General features: G+C 42.6%; 1 protein-coding gene across 1 annotated transcript; it reads left to right on the top strand.

The window, feature by feature from the left end:
• Positions 1 to 508: 508 nt before the first annotated feature.
• Positions 509 to 18,085, top strand: LOC126248821 (V-type proton ATPase subunit E). The gene is made up of 4 exons (XM_049950234.1): positions 509 to 646; positions 843 to 1,018; positions 4,233 to 4,401; positions 16,640 to 18,085. Exons 1-4 carry the CDS (start codon positions 614 to 616, stop codon positions 16,943 to 16,945), a joined length of 684 nt encoding a protein of 227 aa, XP_049806191.1. The 5' UTR covers positions 509 to 613; the 3' UTR covers positions 16,946 to 18,085.
• The last annotated feature ends 775 nt before the right edge of the window (positions 18,086 to 18,860 follow it).

Genomic DNA, 18,860 nt, shown 5'->3' on the forward strand with positions numbered 1-18,860 from the left:
TGCATGCAGACGGCCTCAGTAGTTTCGAGGTAGCGTCAGAAATGAGCGTGGATTTCAATTATGTCACTGCAGCGCTTGTCCAACTTACTGTTGAATTTAAATGATAAAAAGCGACAATTTTAAAAAAGGGCACATTTACAATAAATGTTACGTAACGTTAAAATGAAATTCTCAGTTTTTCTCTACGGTACTCTGAATCGAAGTAAAGATAAGCTATGATTTTGAGATAATGCAACGTTGTTAGAACCAAGATTATACATTTTTTTTTTGTAAAAAGGTACTGGAAGTCGTGTATTTATAGAGCATTGCATTTGAAGTACGCTCCAAATACTACGTTCAGGTCGTAGTCAAATGTGGGTATATATGTATGTGTGTAATTTGATTTCGTTCGATTTTAGATCTCTCTAATAATGAAATACATTATTTTTAAATTATATTACCAAAAAACAGTTCGTTCTATTTTATTAACATCCACTCAATAACCTGATGTGGTTTAACAGTTGACTAGCGAGTAACTCATATGATCTGTCTCGAGACTCGAGAGATAGGAGTGGCAGACAGATCTGTGTCACTGGTTGTTTCGTGTACTTGCAGACAAAAATTGTAATTAACCATGGCTTTAAGCGACGCAGACGTTCAAAAACAGGTGAAAATAATTGCGCATATGTATCTGAGAGAAAGAGTTATCATTACCACGAAAGTCTGATCGTTATTTCTCTGCGGGCATACTTGTCCGATGTGCTCGTTGGAAACGTGCACATTTAATCATACTTTTCATTAGAATTATCTTTTAAATAATTTAGATTACGTTTATTCATAATGTGACTTATATTCTATTGCAGATCAAGCACATGATGGCCTTTATCGAGCAGGAGGCAAATGAAAAGGCTGAAGAAATTGATGCTAAAGCTGAAGAGGAGTTCAACATTGAAAAAGGCCGATTGGTGCAGCAACAACGATTAAAAATAATGGAATATTATGAAAGAAAGGAAAAACAAGTGGAACTTCAGAAGAAAATGTAAATGAGAACATTTTGTCATACTTCCATAAGAGCATGAGTGAGTGAGTGTGTGTGTGTGAGAGAGAGAGAGAGAGAGAGAGAGAGAGAGAGAGAGAGAGAGAGAATCTCACTAGTTACAGTCGCTACAGCATTCTCGTTGCTTCTCGGTTGCCCATAACAATTTTGAGGGTAGCTCCATGGTAGCTAAACTGCTGGTCTTTAATCTGTATGTGGCTGTGATCCTACTTTTCTGTGCAAATCGCAAAAGGATGTCATAAGTAAAATAGTCATAGCTGGTATATATGTGGTTTTGATGTTAACAATTAAATTAGTTTCACATAGAATAACTCGGTCATTTGTCAGTACATGGAAAAATATACCTGTTGCAAAGAACTGGGTATGCGTGGACAAACAGCAGATGGACAGAAATTTGTGTGACAGATTATTCTTGTGCTACTGTTAACATAAATTTTAGAAAACATTCTTTCAAGCAGCTATTTCATATTGTTAGAAAAACTACTTCCTGTATGATCATAGCACCTTTGTAAATATATTTTAATATGTGGAAGGACCCTAACACACTGATTATCCTCCTGTAGTGTTCAAATGTCTGGGGTTTTTTTCCCTTACGTCAGACTGAATGAGGTTGTGTAGGGATTGGCACATTGGACTCTCACTTGGAGGACAATGGTTAAAATCAGCATCTAGCCATCCAGCTTTAGATTTTCTGTGATTTCTCTAAATCATTTAAAGCAAATGCTGGGATGGTTCCTTTAAAAACAACAGTGCCGATATTCTTCCCCAGCCTTTTCATAATCCAAGCTTCTGCTCCATCTGTAACCTGGTTTATGGGAATCATCAGCAGGGTTATTGGTGAGTGAGTATAATTACATTTGTAAGATGTTCAGCTCAAAACTTCATTTTGTCTGTACTAATGGCCGGTCAGTGTAAAACTACACTAACCCATTTAAATTGCTTTGCTGCAAAAGTAGCAGTCATTTGATTGGGATATAGCTTATTTAACATAAGGTATTTCACAGTAGGAAATAATGGAATAGATAATGGAAACTCTGGGAAGGGTTCGGTATGTGAATATGTGGGGAAAAAGGTGTACAAATAAACACCATATGACTTGGTTCATATTGATTAATTAATGCCTTTTTTAGATTACAGCAAAAGTTTGATTTTAGACGTAACACACTTGATGACTAAAGTTGTTCAAGAAATTTTACAGGACTGTAACACACAAATATTTCAGTTTCAGACAAATATGTTGTCATAAATTGCTTCTTTGTTCCCAGTCGTAGGTGGCTACAGCCTGACACTGAAGCACCATCTGATGAGGTCCCAGCTGAAACCTATCAGCATCTACTGACAACAGCAACAATGTTGCACCTAATTTGTGTTAAAATTCAATCCATAATATATGAGATTATAATTTCTTTTATTCATTCAAATTGATACACATTATACACCGAGGTGACAAAAATCATAAGATACCTCCTAATATCATGTCAGACCTCCTTTTACCCACTGTAGTGAAGCAACTTGATGTAGCACAGACTCAACAAATTGCTGGAATTCCCATGCAGAAATGTTGAACCATGCTGCATCTATAGCAGCCCATAATTGCGAAAGAGCTGCTGGTGCAGGATTTTGTGCACAAACTGATCTCCCAATTACGTCCCATAAATGTTTAATGGGATCTATGTTGGGTGATTAGTGTCGCCAAACCATTCGTTCGAATTGTGCAGAATGTTCTTGAAACCAGTTGCGAACAGTTGTGGCCTGGTGACATGACGCAATGTCATCCTTAGAAGTTCCGTCATTGTTTGGGAACATGAAGTTCGCAAATGGCTGCAAATATTCTCCAGGTAGCCAAACATAACTATTTGCAGTCAACGATCGTTTCAGTTGGACCACACAATCCAGTCCATTCCATGTAAATACAGCCCACAGCATTATGGAGCTACCACCAGCTTGCTCAGTGCCATGCTAACACGAGTCCACGGCTTTATGGAGTCTGTGCCACACTTGAACCCTACCATGAGTTCTTACCCACTGAAACTGGGACTCATCTGATGAGGTCATGGTTTTCCAGTTGTCTTGGGTTCAACCCATATTGTCATGAGCCCAGGAGAGGTGCTGCATGTGATTTTGTGCTGTTAGCAAAAGCACTCGGGTCGATCATCTGCTGCTGTAGCTCATTAATGCCATTTGGACGCACTGTCCTAACGGATACATTGGTTGTATGTCCCACAGTGATTTCTGTGGTTATTTCATGCAGTGTCACTTACCGCTTGCCAGTGATAACACAATGAAAATGCCGCTGGTCTCAGTTAAGTAAAGCCGTTGATCACTGCATTGTCCATGGTGAGAGGTAATGCCTGAAATTTGATAGTCTCAGCACACTCTGGACTCTGTGGATCAGAGAATATATATTCCCTTATGATTTCTGAAATGGCATGTCCTGTGCATCTAGCTCCAACTACCACTCTTTCTTCAAAGTCTGTTAATTCCTGTCATGTGGCCATAATCATTTCGGAAAGCATTTCACAACAATCTCCCGAGAACAATGCACTGCTCTTTTTTAACTGGTGTGCACAATACTACCGCAATATGTATCTGTGCGTATTGTTATCCCATGACTTTTGTCACCTCAACATAGAAGTGTATTATGTATGTATGTTAGACATCCCTTAAACCACTTGATCAATTTCAACCAGACTTGGTGCTCATATTACGTACTGTCTGGAAAGAAGTACTGTGGAGTTAAAAGCCAACAACCTATTGGGATGGTGGTGGTAACATGATGAGAGAAAGGGGAGGGAGGAGATGGACACAGAGGAAGTGAACTTAGAGGGGGAGAGGGAAAGTTGAGGGACTGGGAAGAGGAGGAGATGGATGGAGTTAAGGGGAGGGGTGGGGGGAGGGAGGGGAGTGAGGAAGAGTAAACAGACATATAGGGGGATGGAAGAATTGGGGGGGGGGGTGGACAGAAAGTGAGGGGGAGGAGGAAGAGAGAATAATAGAAGACTGGAGTAAATACATGCTAGGCAACACCAGGCACTCAGTTGTATATATTACGTAATATGTTGAATTAATGAAATTATAATGGATTAAAATTACATTGTACTTCCCTACATAAATAGCTTATTGATATGCTTTGTAATTGTAAGGATTTATTTCTTTGAATGGAAATGTTGAATTAACCAAAGAAATTTTCTTGCAGTCAGTCATCAAACATGCTAAACCAGGCACGTTTGAAAGCTCTGAAAGTTCGTGAAGATCATGTGCGTAGTGTACTTGAAGAGGCGAGAAAGAGACTGGGAGAGATCACAAAGGATCAGTCTCGATACAGCCACGTTCTGCATCAGTTAATAATGCAAGGACTGCTGCAGGTATGATTGTATTACTTTGTAACTTGTTCTTTGGTGTGCTTAAAGTTTATTAATGAACCAAAAAATGGAATAACTGTAAATGTGAAAAAATAATTGTAAATGTAAGTATCTGTTCAAATTTCATTCTAATTTGTTTGACTGGGATTTAAATACTGTCAAATATGAGATGTTGCATGCAGTTTGATCATAATGACCTAAAAATTTTCACTGGTGCTACCAAGAGCAGAGAAAATAGGCACTGCTTGGAAGATATTTGTCTCAAAGTGCTGTCAAAATTTCCATGTGTCATGTCTGCTTTCATGTAACACAACCAAGGAGGTTAGAATAATCCCCAGGAGAACAGGCCGGCCGAAGTGGCCGTGCGGTTCTAGGCGCTGCAGTCTGGAACCGCAAGACCGCTATGGTCTCAGGTTCGAATCCTGCCTCGGGCATGGATGTGTGTGATGTCCTTAGGTTAGTTAGGTTTAACTAGTTCTAAGTTCTAGGCAACTAATGACCTCAGAAGTTGAGTCCCATAGTGCTCAGAGCCATTTGAACTAACCCAGGAGAACAAGACATGAGTAATGATACAAACACTGCAGAAAGGAGTTGATGTTGCCTTCCCCTCATTGCTTCTCTCCCCTCGGCAGTGCTGATGTGCAGATGAGGCACACCACCTATTGTTGGCAACAGACACCATGCAAATCGTCAACTTATCACGGCCAAAATATATAAAATATGAATGGTAAAATGTAGTTGACAGAGGAGAGTAAAATCTGGTTTTGCGTTGAAAATCTGACAGTCCTCTCTTAATGTTCATGTGACACTTTTATGCAGCAAAAATGCTGTGTAATTGAGGTTTTCACCAGCTATGTTTCATTAATATATAATGTTGTTGGCAATGAAACAATTTCATTAATCTTCACTGCACATATTGAATGTGGTGGTGTGGAATTCAGTGTTGAACATCGAAATTTAAGTAAATCACATCCTGAGAAAAACATTGCATGGACTGCAGGTTGTGAATTTTTAAGACTTCTGTACAAGAATGAAGTAGCAAATTGTAAAAGTTTTGTGCTAATTTCATTTCCACAGATGCCTCAGATTTGGTGTTTATTCTCCAAAAATAAGAGTAAATAATATACTGTGTATAAAAAAGTAAAACAAGAGCATGTTCAATTGGAGAGAGAACAAGAAGCAGACTGATGAGTTAATATAAAATCAACATGGAGACTTGTAAATTTATTAAAATATCTATCAGCTAATTAACTCTCCTTGTTCAGCTAACTCCACTTCTTTTCTTCTTCCACCAGTTATTTAAGCATGTATAACAGTAAAGTAGTTCTTAAAGCATTAATGGCTGCACTGAAATATAACTGACAAACGATGCTAGAGTGCAGGCTTGGTTCAATCTTGGAACATTTTCTTTCGGAATATTACTAGCTGTAGCATCCGTGCTGTGTGGTCCGCTTTCCAGTTTCTGACGGTTCACTGGAGCAAAAGTAACAATCCAATACTAATTTCTCCAAAATAAACACACGGTTGTTGGAACATTGGAGAGAACATTGGCTTCAAATACATGGTTTCTTGGTGGGACACCATCTTTTACTGGGACATAAGACATATAACATACACATTTCTTTGTGACGTTTCAAAAGTAACTCTCATATTGTGGTGAGAGAGAACAGCTCTGAATGGGGTTACTTGCTTAAAAATTTCCTTGGTTGGGGAGAAGTGTAGAGGTACATTGTAAAAGTGATATTGAACTAGAAGTTCTTAAGATGGAAATTTTTAAGGTTTGTATAATGATTGGCATATCAATCTACTCTCCACCTCCTACCCCCCCCCCCCCAAAAAAAAAAAAAAAAAAAAAAAAAAAAAAAAAAAAATAAACGGCCCAGTCTACCTGCTGTGGGTGTGTGTGAGTGGGGTGGGGGTCCATGTATGTAACAAATTTCTCTCTCTCCTCCCCCCCCCCCCCCCACCACCACCTCCTCCTATGACAGTGGAAATAGCATTGTAGTTTGAGGTCTAGATTAGATTAGAGGTGCTACTTTGGTTGTGGTTTGCAACACCATCAAATGTGAGTGTCAAAAAGGGTGTAGTAACATATTGGTCTGTAGCATAGCGTAACATTTATGTTCACACCATATTTAATGCATTTTGTCATGACATAAGACTGCAAAACAAAATCTGAGAACCCATATTAGATAATGGACAAATCTCCCACAAGTATTTTGATGCATATTGTATATACTGTGTGCATGTATCATACTTAAACTACAAAACCCCACAGTAGGCTTGTGACTCTTGTAAATATGTACGAGGTGAGCAAGGGGCTCCAGGATACTGCAGCACCTACCTTTCCTGTGTTGCAATCTCACTGTCCTTCATTCTCTTACTCTTCCTCACGGTGGCAGTCTTTAATGTTGAACCTGCTATTCCCTGGGTTCTGACTTCCTTTCTCAGAATATTCATTTGTCCATCTTTTTGCTGAAGTAATTTTTGAGAACCTGGGTTTGACCTTTTTCCAAATATTTTGTTCAGTGTGAACCGACTGGGAACACCACCTCAAATAGCACATACTATATACAGTGTTAAAGATCATCTGTGCACAGTACCTGTGTAGGCTATTATATGCACTTCAAATCCAATGTGGTCGCCAATCTGACATGGTGGGGTCATTATATACCCTTTCAGTCAAATCCCTGACAAAACAGGGATCCTACTTCTGATGCCTGAGCTGTTAGCTTCCCATGCCTGCCAGAGTTCCTGGGGCATCATGGTTCCTGCCAACGGCCATTGTGCCAGCTGGCCTTTATTGTGGCTGAGTGGTGCCCGTAGTGAGTCCTTGATTGGAGTAGATGGCGTCAGGGTGGATGTTCTCACTTGAAACTTGTTAAATTGCACTGAAACAATGGTGATTCTGATAAAGCCATCTCATCAGACAGGTACAAAAATTTCAATGCTGACAGTTACAACCCTACTGCTTTCCCTGCCCTAGCTACCCTAAGGGAAGAGAAAAGCCAAATATCTTGGAACAAAACTATTTACCTAATACTTAGTATGTACTCAAAATGTTGGATTCTTTTACTGCAACATAGCTATAATTGTTTTTCTTCTTGTTTAGTTGCCTCTGCTGCTCAGTCTGTAGCTGTTGAAACATGTGAATGTCTGGATGAAATACCAGTGACCACTGCCACACACAAAATTCTGAATATGACCCAAGGAATCATTTTCCAGAGGCACTCTAAACAGGGAACTATGACTAATCCTGAGTGGTGAGGCATACATTTTGTCCGGTGTTACCAAAAAGGTCCCAAGGATAATCGAGCAGATACAGCTGCCATGTAGTCATTGTGAACAACCACCTTTGTGTGTCAGTTGCACCAAACACCATCCTCCCCATTCACTGGTTTGCCCAGACTTCATGAAAGGAAAGGAAATACAGGAACATAAAATACTGACCACCTGTCACATACTGAGGCAGGAAAAAATGTTCATGCCTACGTCATGGCGATATGATGGCCAATTACCCAAAAGTCGCAGGCAACATTTGTAGTACCTCAACTTTTTTCAAACCATTTCTCGCATCACCCTCCTCTCTCATAATTCCCTCCTCCTCCCTCATAATTCCCTCCTCCTCCAGCATGTACCGGTGACAATGCTCAGCTCCCTCTTAGGACCTCTTTCCCCAGAAACCCCCAGATTGGATGCCTGATGCCAGCCATTGGCTGAAGGAGCCACAGCCTGTTCATCCAAGGACTGCCTGCTCTTCATCCATTCTGACACACATTTCAGATGGGCCTTTGCAAGAATCCAGGCCACAAAAGAATGTGTCGGAGAAAAAAAAGAATCCTCCCACACAGAGTGGTTAGCACATGAACTTGCATTCGAGAGGATGACGGCTCAAACCCAGTGTGCAGCCATCCAGATTTAGATTTCCCTAAAATTGCTGCACAAAAATGCTGGGATGGTTCCTTTGAAAGGGCATGGCTGATTTCCTTCTCCATCCTTGACACAGTCCAAGCTTGTACTGTCTAGCACTAACTGGCGTGGTTCCCTCCCAGCTGGTGACAGGCAGTGTTCCTGGACATGACTTATCCTCCTGGCCCCTTCATGCTCAATCTGAGCACCTGTCGTGTTCATTCAGTGCAATTGTAATGGTTATTGCTGTCATCTGCTGGAACTACACCTTATATACTCCTCTTCTGCAATTTGCATTGCTCTACAAGAAACACACTTCATCCTGTGATTATTGCACATTCTGTTGGAACCATACTGGCCCCCAAGATTGCATCTGGAGGGGCCTGTACATTTGTTCGCACAGTTGTCAGTTAGTGGATACCCCTTCATACCATGGAAGCAATAGCAGTACAGGTGCAAACCACCTCAGCTGTTGCCATTTGCAGTGTTTATTTACCACCAGGCTGGCCTTTTACATGGAGTTGGCCACCTTAATCCAACAACTCTTCCCCCCCCCCCTTCCCCCTCCTCCTCGGGGACTTTCATGCACATCAACCCCTATGGTGTACTACATCTGGTATGGACCTTCTACTTGACCAGCGTCTTACTTACCATCTCCTCAAAGATGGTATTCATACCCACTTCAGTGCTGCACGTGGCACATTTTCAGCTATCAATCCCTTCCCTCTATCTCGTGGCTTCTGTCAATCTTGTGGCTTCGCTCCGTTGGTTACTACATACCGATCTTTGTGACAGTGACTGCCTTTCAGTGATTGTCACTTCCTTGCCAGCCGGACCATCCACCACATTCAAAGTGCCAGTTGGCAGTGATATGCCTCTGTTGTTACCTTCACTCCCTCTGTAAGACAGCATTGACAAAGCTGTGCAAAATGTGTCAGACGACACTGAAACTGCCATTCCTCTTTTTGCTGTAGCTATTCAGGATTGCCGAAGAGCCCTGCAACGTTTCAAGTGACATCCTTTGCAGACCTCCCTTATCACTTTTAAGTGACTTTGTGCTAAGGCTCACTATCTAGTTCAACACACTTAAGTAGGAATGCTGGGAGTGCTACATCTTCTCCCTGGGAATGTATGCGTCCTCATCCCAGGTGTGGGATAATCTCCATAGTCTTCTGGGCTGCTAAAGATCTGAAACTGTACCAGTCCTTCCCCCCCCCCCCCCCTTCAGGATGGTCTCTGTACTGATGCAGCAGCTCTTACTGAACACTTCGTGATATCATTGTTCTCTTCATACACTGCTGCCTGCTGGATGTGTAAGTGACAAATTGAAGACCCTCCTTCTTCATCTCTCAGTATGACAAATTATATAATGAATCATTTGCCAATAGGGAATTGCTACTGGCTCTTACTTTGCCTCACACTATGGCTCCAGGCCCTGACCCCATTCTCAATCAGATAATACAGCACTCAATGGATCCATCTCTTCAGGGTCTTCAATTGTATCTGGCTTGATGGTGTCTTACGCTCTCTATGGTGAGATAGAATCATAATTGTGATACTTAAGCTGGCCATTTAGCCTTGCCAACATGCTCTGCATTGTGCTTGAATGGGTAGTTGCCGTCCAGTTATGTGAGTTCTTCAATCTTGAGGTCTGTTGTCCCAGTATCAGCATGGTTTCTGGAAGGGACAATCCACTACTGATCATCTCATTTTGCTAGAAAGAGCAATCAGACAGGCTTTTTTAAACACCAGCACTGAAGTATTTTTTGACCTACATAAGGCATACAACACTGCCTGGCCTCCTCTGCCTGCTGCCTCTGCCATCTGTCCTCCCCTCTGTTTTAACTTCATTTAGGCAATTTGTGTCTTTCTGCTGAACCCTGTTTCCCATTTTTGGAGTAGTACTATGTTGATTAGTGGGCTCTATCCTCTTCTACAATGCTTTGTCTATGACTGACAGGGGGTGGGACAGCTGTGGGAGAGCCTGTCCCCTCCCTTGCACGGAGAGCCCCAGGGGAAGCCTGTGTGCTGCCTTAATTCTCTCTCACATTTTGTTCTATTATTGGCAGTCCAACTGATGTCCATTACATTTTTAGTCGTCTCCCTTTTACTGCTATGCTTATCTTCACTAGAAGGCCTTCTTTACTCGTGCTCTTCTTCAGGTTGACAGGGACTTACATAAACCATATGGCACAGCTTGGCACCATCACATTTCAGTGACCCTCCATGACTGGGGCTTTCGCAGCCCCCATCAGATTTTTATCCGTGAATTTTTATGCACCGGCTCTTCAGAATTCGAGCTGGCACTTCACTCAGCACCCTGTCTGGTTCAGGAGAACGATATCCTACAGGGCTCTGTGTTAAGTGTTACACTCTTCCTCATAACCGTTGATGGGCTTGTAACCTATGTTGGGCTTGCGGTTACCCCAGTGTTGTCTAAGGTTTTTGTATCTGGTGCAGCTCCCACAAAGTTGCATCTGCTGAGCACAGACTTCAAGGTCCCATCCGACAGGCCTCTGTGTGTGGGTAGTCTTCCATGGCTTCCAGTTTTCTCCCTCCAAAACACGTGTTATGCATTTTTGTCACTGACCTACAGACCACCCCAATCCAGAACTTTATTTAGGCGCCCAGCTCCTCGATGTTGCAGCACATTTCCATTTCTTCGGCCTTGTTTTCGATAAAAAGCTGACATGGCTGCTCCCATGTTCACCGCCTGAAGACTGTGTATGAGGAAGCTTAATGCTCTCCGCCTCCTGGCCGACACATCTTGGGGTGCGGACCGTGCTACTCTTCCCCATCTTTACTGCACTCTGGTCTTGTCCAGACTAGATTATGGTAGTCAGGTTTACGGCTCAGTGGCTCCTTCCACTCTGAAAATACTTGACCTTGGCAGTCTCCTCACAGGAGTGGGGATTCTGCATCTACAAATACAACAGTCAACTCCTGGTTTCTTACGTAGTTGCCACTAGTCATTTCCCTGACCATCCCGTGTACCCTGTCCTCTTTGCGAATGAGGGATGTCTTGCTCCTGATCACTGCCTGCAGTTGGGATTGCCAGTTGGGATGCGTCTCACTTCCCTATGCTGGATCTTCATTTCCACTCACTGGCATGTGCTCCTCCCATATACCCACTTGGATGGTTCCTAGACCACGAATTAGGACTGACCTATTCCCGGGTTCTAAGGTATCTGTCACCCCTATGGGTTTCTGACATCTTGTATGTTCCATCCTTGCAGAGTTCCAGGGTGCCACCAGTGTAGACACTGATGTTTGTCAGACGATAGATGAGGCGGGATATGCTTTCAAGTCTCCTACTTGCTTTGAACACCGTTTATTGCCAGGATCATGTAGTGTGTTCACAGCAGGGCTACTAGTCATCAACAGGGCCCTGCATTTTGTACCTCAGGCCTCCCACCACAGTGTTTTCATATGTACCAACTCAATGAGCAGTCTGCAGGCTGTCAAATGATTCAAATGATGCTACTCTCATCACCCTTTGGTCTCTGCTATCCATGACCTCCTCTCTGCCCTTGGCTGTGCCACCTGCTCAGTTTACCTTCTCTGGGTCCCAAGTCATGTGGGCATCCCAAGGAATGAACTGGCTCCCGGGCCAGATCGCATCCACCGTCAGATGCTCAAACACCTCTCGGTGGACTGCCAGCGACACTTCCTAGATCTCTTCAACCGTATCTGGGTTGAGGGTGAGTTCCCGTCACAATGGCGGGAAAGCATCATAGCCCCCGTGTTGAAACTTGGCAAGAACCCACTGGAGGTGGACAGCTACCACCCCATTAGCCTCATCAACATTCTTTGCAAGTTGCTTGAATTAATGTTGAGCTGAAGGTTGAGTTGGCTACTTGAGTCTCAGGGCCTTCTGGCTCTGTCTCAGGTTGGGTTCCATAAGGGCCGTTCTGCCGCCGGTAATCTGCTGTGCCTGGAGTCTGCCATCCGTATGGCCTTTGCCCACCGTCAGCATCTGGTCGCAGTCTTTTTTGACATGCGGAAGGCATACAGTGTGACATGGCGGCATCACATCCTATCTTTGCTTCATGGTTGGGGTCTTCGGGGTCCGCTCCCGATTTTCATACCAAATTTTCTGTCGCTTTGTTCCTTCTGTCTGCAAGTTGCAGCCTCCCATAGTTCCTTCCATGCTCAGGAGAATGGGGTACCTCAAGGCTGTGTCTTAAGTGTCTACCTCTTTAATTGCAATTAATGGGCTCACTGCAGCGGTGGGAACGTCTGTCTCAGCTTCCTTGTATGCTGACGACTTCTGCTTATACTTTAGCTCCACTAGCACTGCAGCTGCTGAACGGTGGCTGCAGGGTGCTATCTGCAAGGTGCAGTCTTGGGATGTAGCGCATGGCTTCCAGCTTTCGGCTGCCAAAACCTGCGTTATGCATTTCTGCCGGCATCGCACTGTTTACCGTGAGCCATGGCTTTATCTTGACGGCGAACCTCTTGCTGTGGTGGAGATGCAACAGTTTTTGGGATTGGTTTTTGATACCCGGTTGACTTGGCTCTCTTATATTCGGCAGCTTAAACAGACTTACTGGCAGCATCTTAACGCTCTTCGTTGCTTGAGTCACACCAGCTGGGGTGCCGGTCGGTCTACCCTTCTACGGCTATACCAGGCGTTAATTCAGTCATGTCTAGATTATGGGAGCCTGGCTTACAGTTTGGCATCCCCTTCCGCATTGCGGTTGCTGGACCTCATCCTTCACAGCAGGATCCGACTCGCTACTGGATCTTTCCGGACAAGCCCCGTCAACAGCATACTTGTGGAGGCAGGTGTCCCTCCATTGCAGTTCCGGTGCCAATGATTACTGGCCGCTTATGCTATACATGTTTGTAGATTGCCCGGGCATCCCAATTGTCGTCTCCTGTTCCCTCAGTCGGTCGTCCATCTTCCGGAACGGCGGCCCTGGTCAGGGTGTATGATTGCGGTACGCGTTGAGCTATTCTCTCTGGGCTTGAGTTTTTCCCTCTTCCACCTCTTTTCCGAGCCCCTCTGCGTATACCCCCATGGTGTGTGCCCCACCCATGCCTTCGGCTTGATTTGGCACAGGGCCTGAAGGACTCAGTCCCTTCTGAGGTCCTCTGCCACCGCTTTCTTTCAATCCTTGCCACGTTTCAATGCTCTGACTTTGTCTATACTGATGGTTCAATGGTTGCTGGTCATGTCGGTTATGCTCTTACTCTAGGGGATAATTATGAAGAACACTCGTTGCCGGCTGGCTGCAGTGTTTTCACTGTCGAGCTGGTCGCCGTCTCTTGCGCCCTGGAGTATATCCGCTCCTGCTCGGGTGAGTCCTTCGTTATGTGTAGTGACTCTCTGAGCGGTTTACGAGCTATCGACCAGTGTTTCCCTCGCTCTCGACTGGTGATGGCTATCGAGGAGTCCTTCCATACTCTTACCTGTTGCGGCCACTCGGTGGTCTTTGTGTGGACCCCAGGTCATGTCGGTATCCCAGGAAAAAACATGACATGATGGCCAAACAGGCTGTCGGTGCTTCACCCAACAAACTTTGGGCCATCAAGGAGGCTACCGGTGCGTGGCGCTCCTCCTTGCAGGTCTCTCGCAAGGACTCTGTTGTCCTCTACCGGCTGCACATTGCCCACACCTGGATAACACACAGCTATTTATTGCGCCGCGAGGACCCACCTTTGTTGCTGCAGGTCAGCTTTGACGGTGGTCCACATCTTGTTGGACTGCCCACATTTAACTCTGCTCAGGCAGATGTTTGCACTGCCTGATATGCTTCCTGCACTTTTATCAGATGAAGTTGCGATGGCAGATGAAGTTGCGATGGCAGATGAAGTTGCGATGGCAGATGAAGTTGCGATGGCAGATGAAGTTGCGATGGCAGATGAAGTTGCGATGGCAGATGAAGTTGCGATGGCAGATGAAGTTGCGATGGCAGATGAAGTTGCGATGGCAGATGAAGTTGCGATGGCAGATGAAGTTGCGATGGCAGATGAAGTTGCGATGGCAGATGAAGTTGCGATGGCAGATGAAGTTGCGATGGCAGATGAAGTTGCGATGGCAGATGAAGTTGCGATGGCAGATGAAGTTGCGATGGCAGATGAAGTTGCGATGGCAGATGAAGTTGCGATGGCAGATGAAGTTGCGATGGCAGATGAAGTTGCGATGGCAGATGAAGTTGCGATGGCAGATGAAGTTGCGATGGCAGATGAAGTTGCGATGGCAGATGAAGTTGCGATGGCAGATGAAGTTGCGATGGCAGATTTAGTTTTGAGTTTTATTCATTTTCCACTTTATCACTTGATCTAAGTGTTTGTCCTTTTTTTGTATTGAGTCTGGCCTTTGGCCTACAATTGTAGACTGGGGTTCTTAGTGTGTTTCTTGGGGTTGGCTTTTCCTTTTTTGTTTCTATGGTCGGCCAACCACTGTCACACTCGGTGTGATTTTAATTCCTTTTTTCTGGTCTCTGTCTGTGTCTTTCTTGACCTGTGTCATCTCTTGTCATCTCCGTTGTTTGTTTTTTATTCTTTGTGGGTGTTTCAAGTTTGTGGAAGAAGGGACTGATGGCCCTAGTAGTCTGGTCCCTTCAATCCCACAAACCAACCAACCTACATCAAATCTCTCTTTACCCAAAAGTGGAATGACATCTGGTACACTACTGCTCATAGTAATAAACTCTGAACAATCAAGGAGCCTATGGCAGTTTGGCGCTCTTGCTTCCACTCCTGTTGGAAGGAGTCCAATGTTTTGTGCCGTCTACACATTGGTCATACCCAGCTCATTCATTGTTTCTTCCTGAGCAGCAAACATGCCCACAGTGTGGTTGTGGAACCAGACTGACAGCATCCCATATGTTGGTGGAATGTCCGCTTCTCTTGGTCCTTCGTACTAAGTATAGTGTTAAAGATTCCTTGAATTGAATATTAGCAAATGGTTCTTGGGTGGTTGAACTGGTCCTCAATTTCCCTCGTGAAAGTGGTTTATATTTTCAGACAGGGTTTTGCTTTACTCCTGTAGAAGGGCAGGGTGGTTGTGGTTGGGGCCCCTCTACACATTTTCCCGGTCTGGGATCCATGACCACTCCCCCTTGCAAAGACTGCTGTTTTATCCCTCTGTTTTCCCAGTTTTAGATTTGGGTTACCCTTTTATACCTTCTCCCGGGTGTGTCTTAACTTCCTCTTTTTTGTAGTTTGACTCTTCTGATTGGATCTGTCCATTTTTAGCGGGACCTCTCTCTTCTGTGTGTGGAATTGCAGAACTGATGACCTCACCGTTTAGTCTCATAACCCCCCTCAATTAATCAATCAATCAATCCATCCATCCATCAATCAGGTTGATGGGGGTCGGACGTGGGTGGAGTTTCTCTCAGCCTGGCTGAGCCCTGGGAGCCCACTTGTTCACTCTAGACCATACTTTTATTTCTCTGTAAATTATTTTTCAGCTCTGGCATCAGTATTGCTTTCACTGCCTCTCTTTTACCACTCCCATGTACTTTCCTCATCAGAGCACATTCCTGGTGGACATCACCTCCGGACAAATGAATGCTTGGCCAAGGGACTGATGACCTTGTAGTTTAGCCCCATATTACTCCAAACCACGAACTACAAAAAATGCAGAGGGGGGGGGGGGATGACGGTGCTACGTAAAGTTTAATGCAAAGGTAGATAAAATGTTTGCTTACCACATGAAAACTTGCAAGAGATGTAGTGTTGCTGAAAAAGTCAATTGCTGTAGTTTTTAGTTGTAGAATAACTTACTCAGGGGCAGATTTGAGAGTGGAAGAATGGGAAGGTACAGATATTAGTATAACATGGGAGACTGTCAGTCACCCAAGGACAGAAATTGATATTATATTGAACAAATTTGGTTGAACTTTTGGAGCCTTTTATGCTTCAATTTTGTAATATCCCATGTACGTGGCAACACAACTTTATCGTACAGTAATGTAAAATGGATACCTCTTTTTGTGAAAAGCTGTGAGAGGATGCAAGATTTCAAAGCATTTAAAGTGAATATTGTAGTGTGTAATGAAATTCTCACATTGTACTTTAATTTTCATAAGCCTCATAAATAAATTCCATAACCAGATGAATTTCCATTTTGTATTAGTTATGTAGTAAAACCAATCACAGCAAAGTCACTCCGTTGCAATAAAATTGGGGAAAATGGGTATTTAGTTTATTTGATGCTCGTTACAAATGTAGTGTTTAACTATTTTATTTCCTCTTTTAAATAATTGTTTTCTTTTAATTATTTATCAATAAATGCTTTATAGCAGATGTAATTACATGTCATGATTCTTGTGTGTTTTGTTGTCATTATGATACTGACCATTCACTGTTTTTGCAGCTTTTGGAGCCAAATGCCACTGTAAGGACACGTGAGGTTGATCAACGTATTGTTGATAGCATCTTGCCAGCTATTACACAGAAGTACAAAGAAATTACTGGTGGGAAGGATATATCAATAAAAGTGGACACAGAATCCTTCTTGAACCCAGAAGTTACTGGTGGAATTGAGCTGCTAGCACAGAAAGGCAGAATTAAAATTGTTAATACTTTGGAAGCACGGCTAGAACTAATTGCACAACAGCTTATTCCCGAGATAAGAAGTGCACTGTTTGGCCGTAACCCGAATCGCAAGTTTGCTGACTAAATATGTTTTATGCATAAATCTGGATATTTCATTCCATTAAGTTATTAGTGCAGTAGTTTCTTGGTTATGGAATTGCTGGTTCATGATTTTTTTGTTGTTGATTATGTAATGAGACTTCTCATTTTGTGTAAATATTTTAATGCTGCCTGTTCATAGTAGTGGAAACTGAGAGAGACATATCATTGTGTTCTTTTTTGTTAAATTATTGCAACACTAGTATAAAGCTCCATGTAGTACAACTAAACATGTGTACTACCTCTTTCAAGTATGTGACCTCCATTACTATTAATAATTGCAGCCTTTCAATATTAATATGAATGGAGGACAAAGGAATACTGCAGTTTTAATTTGCAAATATGCAGTTAAAATTATTTGCCAGCAAATGGGAGTAAGATAGATTTGTATTGGAAATATGTAACTGTGAAGCCATAATATGAAAACAAAGTAGACAGAATAATGGCTTATCAAAAAAGAAGAGAGATTTAAATTCACCAGAAGAAATGAATTAGTTCAAATGCTGTTACTTTATCTATCAGGGAATAAATTAACATGCAGAATCTGTAAGCTAGAGTAAAAGCCTAATACTGCAAATCGGAGGCAGGTAGGTGAGCTGGATATCATGTGATGGAAGTGAGTAATTATTAATCAGTGGTTATTATGGCTGTGGATGGTGACAGATCGCATGTTGGTGAACTGCCAGTAGAATATTAGTGATTGTACAGACTTTTTTCTGATGGAGAGGTTATCATGGTATTATATAGTTGTGTAAGATATTATTTTAATTACTGTTGTAAAAATTCTTCCTTGTTATTAAATGGACATTTTGTAGTAATGTGTATTAATCAAGTGTTGTATACCTGTGTGGTCTGATTAAAGAAAAAGAAGCTAACAAGGCAAGTGCTTGTGAGTACCTCAGCTTTTTAAGTGCAAATACTTGCCAGGGCATAGTCATCTGTCCACACAAATTGATATTATTAAACACTTAAACCCCTGTTTCACATAAAATACCAATACTTGTTGTGGTACTGTGTTCAGCAATGCTATATGTTGTGAAAAGATATGTGATGTTTTACATTGACTTCCCATGTACATGCATATAGTCAGGTTAAAAATGAATAAATGAATGTAATGAGTACTCCATTATGGGCCTTCCTTAAATCCCACACATACCATAGCAGCACTATATTGCTGCTGTCTACTGAGAGGAGGTGAGCACAATTTTTAAGATTCTGCATTATATTTTCAGTTTCCTAACAGAACAGGTCTACAAGGATACTCACTCATATTCTCCACAGATATGAAAAGTGGAAGCTCCCAAATGCTTGGGTAACATTTCTGATTTTTTTAAAATCTAAAACAAACAGATGAGGTGCAAGTATTTGAAAAGTTCCAACTTATCACATTTGTGGAGAGTCCTCGAGAAACAGTCACACGCACATGTTTCCTAAATGTGTAAACAGCATAATTATTTTAATGCACTTCAGATGATTTTAAGCATTTTGTTAAAACTCTTTACAATCTCAAAAAGAAAAGCACTACAGAACTACTTACAGGAACTAGCAATGGTAAAGGTGTTTGTGTGCGTGTGTGTGATGTATAAATGTCAAACTAAACATCTTAGTACATAGTAAGTGCTGGTGGTGGTCAGAATGCATCTGATATTTATACCAGGAAACTGAGCCAGCAGAGGCCACTATACCTAGGGTACCTGATTAATCAGTATCGCAAATGTAATGCATTTTATGCGGTATGCATAGTCATTAATTAAAATTACTTCACATGGCAAAATGATTGACAATGAAACATATGCTGACATACTACACGTGGAATTGGATACTTAAAATCCACATAAAAAGTGCAGATACTAATAATGTGAAGCTCCTAGCCTGGCAAGGTAAAACATAAAATTGTATAA

This window comes from Schistocerca nitens, chromosome 3 (assembly GCF_023898315.1).
Source record: "Schistocerca nitens isolate TAMUIC-IGC-003100 chromosome 3, iqSchNite1.1, whole genome shotgun sequence".
Classification (NCBI taxonomy): domain Eukaryota; kingdom Metazoa; phylum Arthropoda; class Insecta; order Orthoptera; family Acrididae; genus Schistocerca; species Schistocerca nitens.